This window comes from Littorina saxatilis, unplaced genomic scaffold (assembly GCF_037325665.1).
Source record: "Littorina saxatilis isolate snail1 unplaced genomic scaffold, US_GU_Lsax_2.0 scaffold_2818, whole genome shotgun sequence".
Classification (NCBI taxonomy): Eukaryota; Metazoa; Mollusca; class Gastropoda; order Littorinimorpha; family Littorinidae; genus Littorina; species Littorina saxatilis.
Genome location: NW_027126332.1, coordinates 1 through 2,500, shown reverse-complemented (window position 1 = coordinate 2,500; position 2,500 = coordinate 1). Strand labels below are relative to the sequence as shown.

At 39.8% G+C, this 2,500-nt stretch overlaps 1 protein-coding gene across 1 annotated transcript in view; it reads left to right on the top strand.

Annotated features, from left to right (window-relative positions):
• The window catches only part of LOC138954779 (neuroendocrine convertase 1-like), a gene marked incomplete at its 3' end in the record, with an annotated part of 12,115 nt that extends 9,618 nt beyond the window's left edge, over positions 1–2,497 (top strand). Inside the window, exon 10 of the mRNA XM_070326548.1 lies at positions 2,432–2,497. Coding sequence (XP_070182649.1) covers positions 2,432–2,497 — 66 coding nt within the window. The remainder of the gene's footprint in view (positions 1–2,431) is intronic.
• Positions 2,498–2,500: the final 3 nt, after the last annotated feature.

Genomic DNA, 2,500 nt, shown 5'->3' with positions numbered 1-2,500 from the left:
GTTTGTTTGTTTGTTTGTTTGTTTGTGTGTTTGTGTGTTTGTGTTCGCATATAGATCTCAAGAATGAACGGACCGATCGTCACCAAACTTGGTGAACAGGTTCTATACATTCCTGAGACGGTCCTTACAAAAATTGGGACCAGTCAAACACACTCAACTCAACTCAACTCAACTCAACTCAATTTTTATTGGCTTCAATTTTCATGGAAGAATTTGTCTTGCGCTTGGGAGAAAGTGAGAGTATAACATATAAAAACAGCATTCATATCACATTTCATGTATCACACACAGTAATCACTAGTATAAGCCTACAATTATCACATTTGTACCTGTATCATACATGCAAATAAATAGTATCACATTTCCACGTATCACACACAATATATACATTACATAACATACAGCAAGCTTCCATCTCCCGCGCCCCCCCCCCTCCCACACATACATATCCTCGCACGTGCGTCGACTCCATACAAATGACATCATCAGTCCATTAACTAAAATGCACAATGACTAGTAGTGGGTACATGATACTTAATACGTGCTCAACTAGACCTGCTAACTAAAATAATAACAGAAACAAAAACAAGGACTGGGCACAACATTTACACGTGTGTGACCTACTTACATCAGGTGCCTGTGATCTATAAATAACAATGATTGCGTTTAAAGTAAAACATGAATAATGCCGATGTTTACTAACAATGAATACATAACAACTAAGATAAGAATGTATGTGCTTTCATAATATGATTATTTTATAAAACACAGTGGGGAAATTTGGAAAATAATTTTTATACGAAACTGCGCACATCGAGTCGAGCTCTGTAGCGTGTGTGTTCGGAGGCAGGAGACACACATGGCTGTGGATATTAATTGTTCACGGTTAGGGAGTTATTGCTGGATTAATATTCTACAAGGATTTATACAGAAACATATTAATGGTCAAAGGGAAATAACCTTCTCAGTTGGTGGCAGTGAGAATGGGTGCAGTGAGAATGGTTATTTCCCTTTGACCAACGGGGGTGTTTTTTCTACCTCGGAGGAATTTCTTGTTTTTTATGTTTTCCTTTTTGTCTCCAATGTGCCAAGTAAATCAGGTGGGGCGTTTAACTTATTGTCTCCCAGGTACGGATATATCCGTACCCACTCATATGGCTCTATCTGACCAGGTAGGGAAGTATCCGCTCAGACTGTTAGCTTTAGTCGCTTCCTGTAACATTTATCTAACGCCTGCATTCCAGCGTGTTGATACACAGTTATTACACAGTTACTACAATTCCGAGTGACCTGTTGTAGCACATAATGGTCTCGGCTAAAAATAAATTGGTCAACATAGGTGGGTAGAAATTGTTAATAAATACCACTGTTGTAACAATATTCCTCATAAATTGACCTACAAAGGACATTGACATTTCACGTACAACACCTCTTTTTCTTTTCCTTTTCACTTTTGATCTAATTCGTTAATCTCCTTTAAATATGAATGTGTTGTTGGAATATCTGTTGATGAGACATATAATCATATGCGTATAACCATCAAAACAACAAAAATAATGGCTTACATTTTCATCAAATATGTTTGTGCGCCATCTGAACATGAAAACATCACATACCACCATTCACTTCAGAAGACCTATGTATAGGCCAACAGTTATTTTATTACATCCTAATTGTATCGAGTCGAGGTAAACAAAAATTCTCAAGGAGAGACCCAAACTACCCCTTTAAAGGCTAAATTCCGACAGCATCTGATGGGGTGGGGGTGGGGCCTCTGTACCCCTGTCTCAGTTTTGAAAGCCCCCTCCCCCCCCCCACCCTTTCTCATACTCTAGGTACAGCCCTGCTTTGTGCTTGTCTCGCCCTGGCAGGGTAGTGTTTCTGTCTGAGAGGTTACACCAGTGACATTTACACATTTATTTCATTAAAAAATGCCAACCTCGTTTGTATGATTGTGTCCTAGCAGATTCATTGTCTAATCCGAAGTAAACGTAAAATGTGTGTGTGTGTGTGTGTGTGTGTGTGTGTGGGGGGGGGGATGTATTTTGTGTGTTTCTGTGTGTATGTGTCTGTCCATGACTGTGTGTATGCGTGTACGCACGTGTGTGTGTGTGTGTGTGTGTGTGTGTGTGTGTGTGGGGGGGTGTGTGTGTGTCTGTGTGTGTGTGTCTGTGTGTGTGTGTATTTTGTGTGTGTCTGTGTGTATGTGTCTGTCCATGACTGTGTGTATGCGTGTACGCACGTGTGTGTATACACATGTGTGCTTGCTTGTTTGCCTGCGTGTGTATCATCCCATGAATACAAAATAGCAGGCAAACGATCACTTATTTAGCGTAATTTATACAGACAAAATCAACATAAATACGGGGAATTACCATTTTATAAGATAACATAGTTATAACACATGATGACGTTATTCTTTTTTTTACAGATCGAGGCAACGAAATCAGGGCCTACATCAAGAAACGGGACTGGCAAACAACAGGCTCTTGGAAATCTC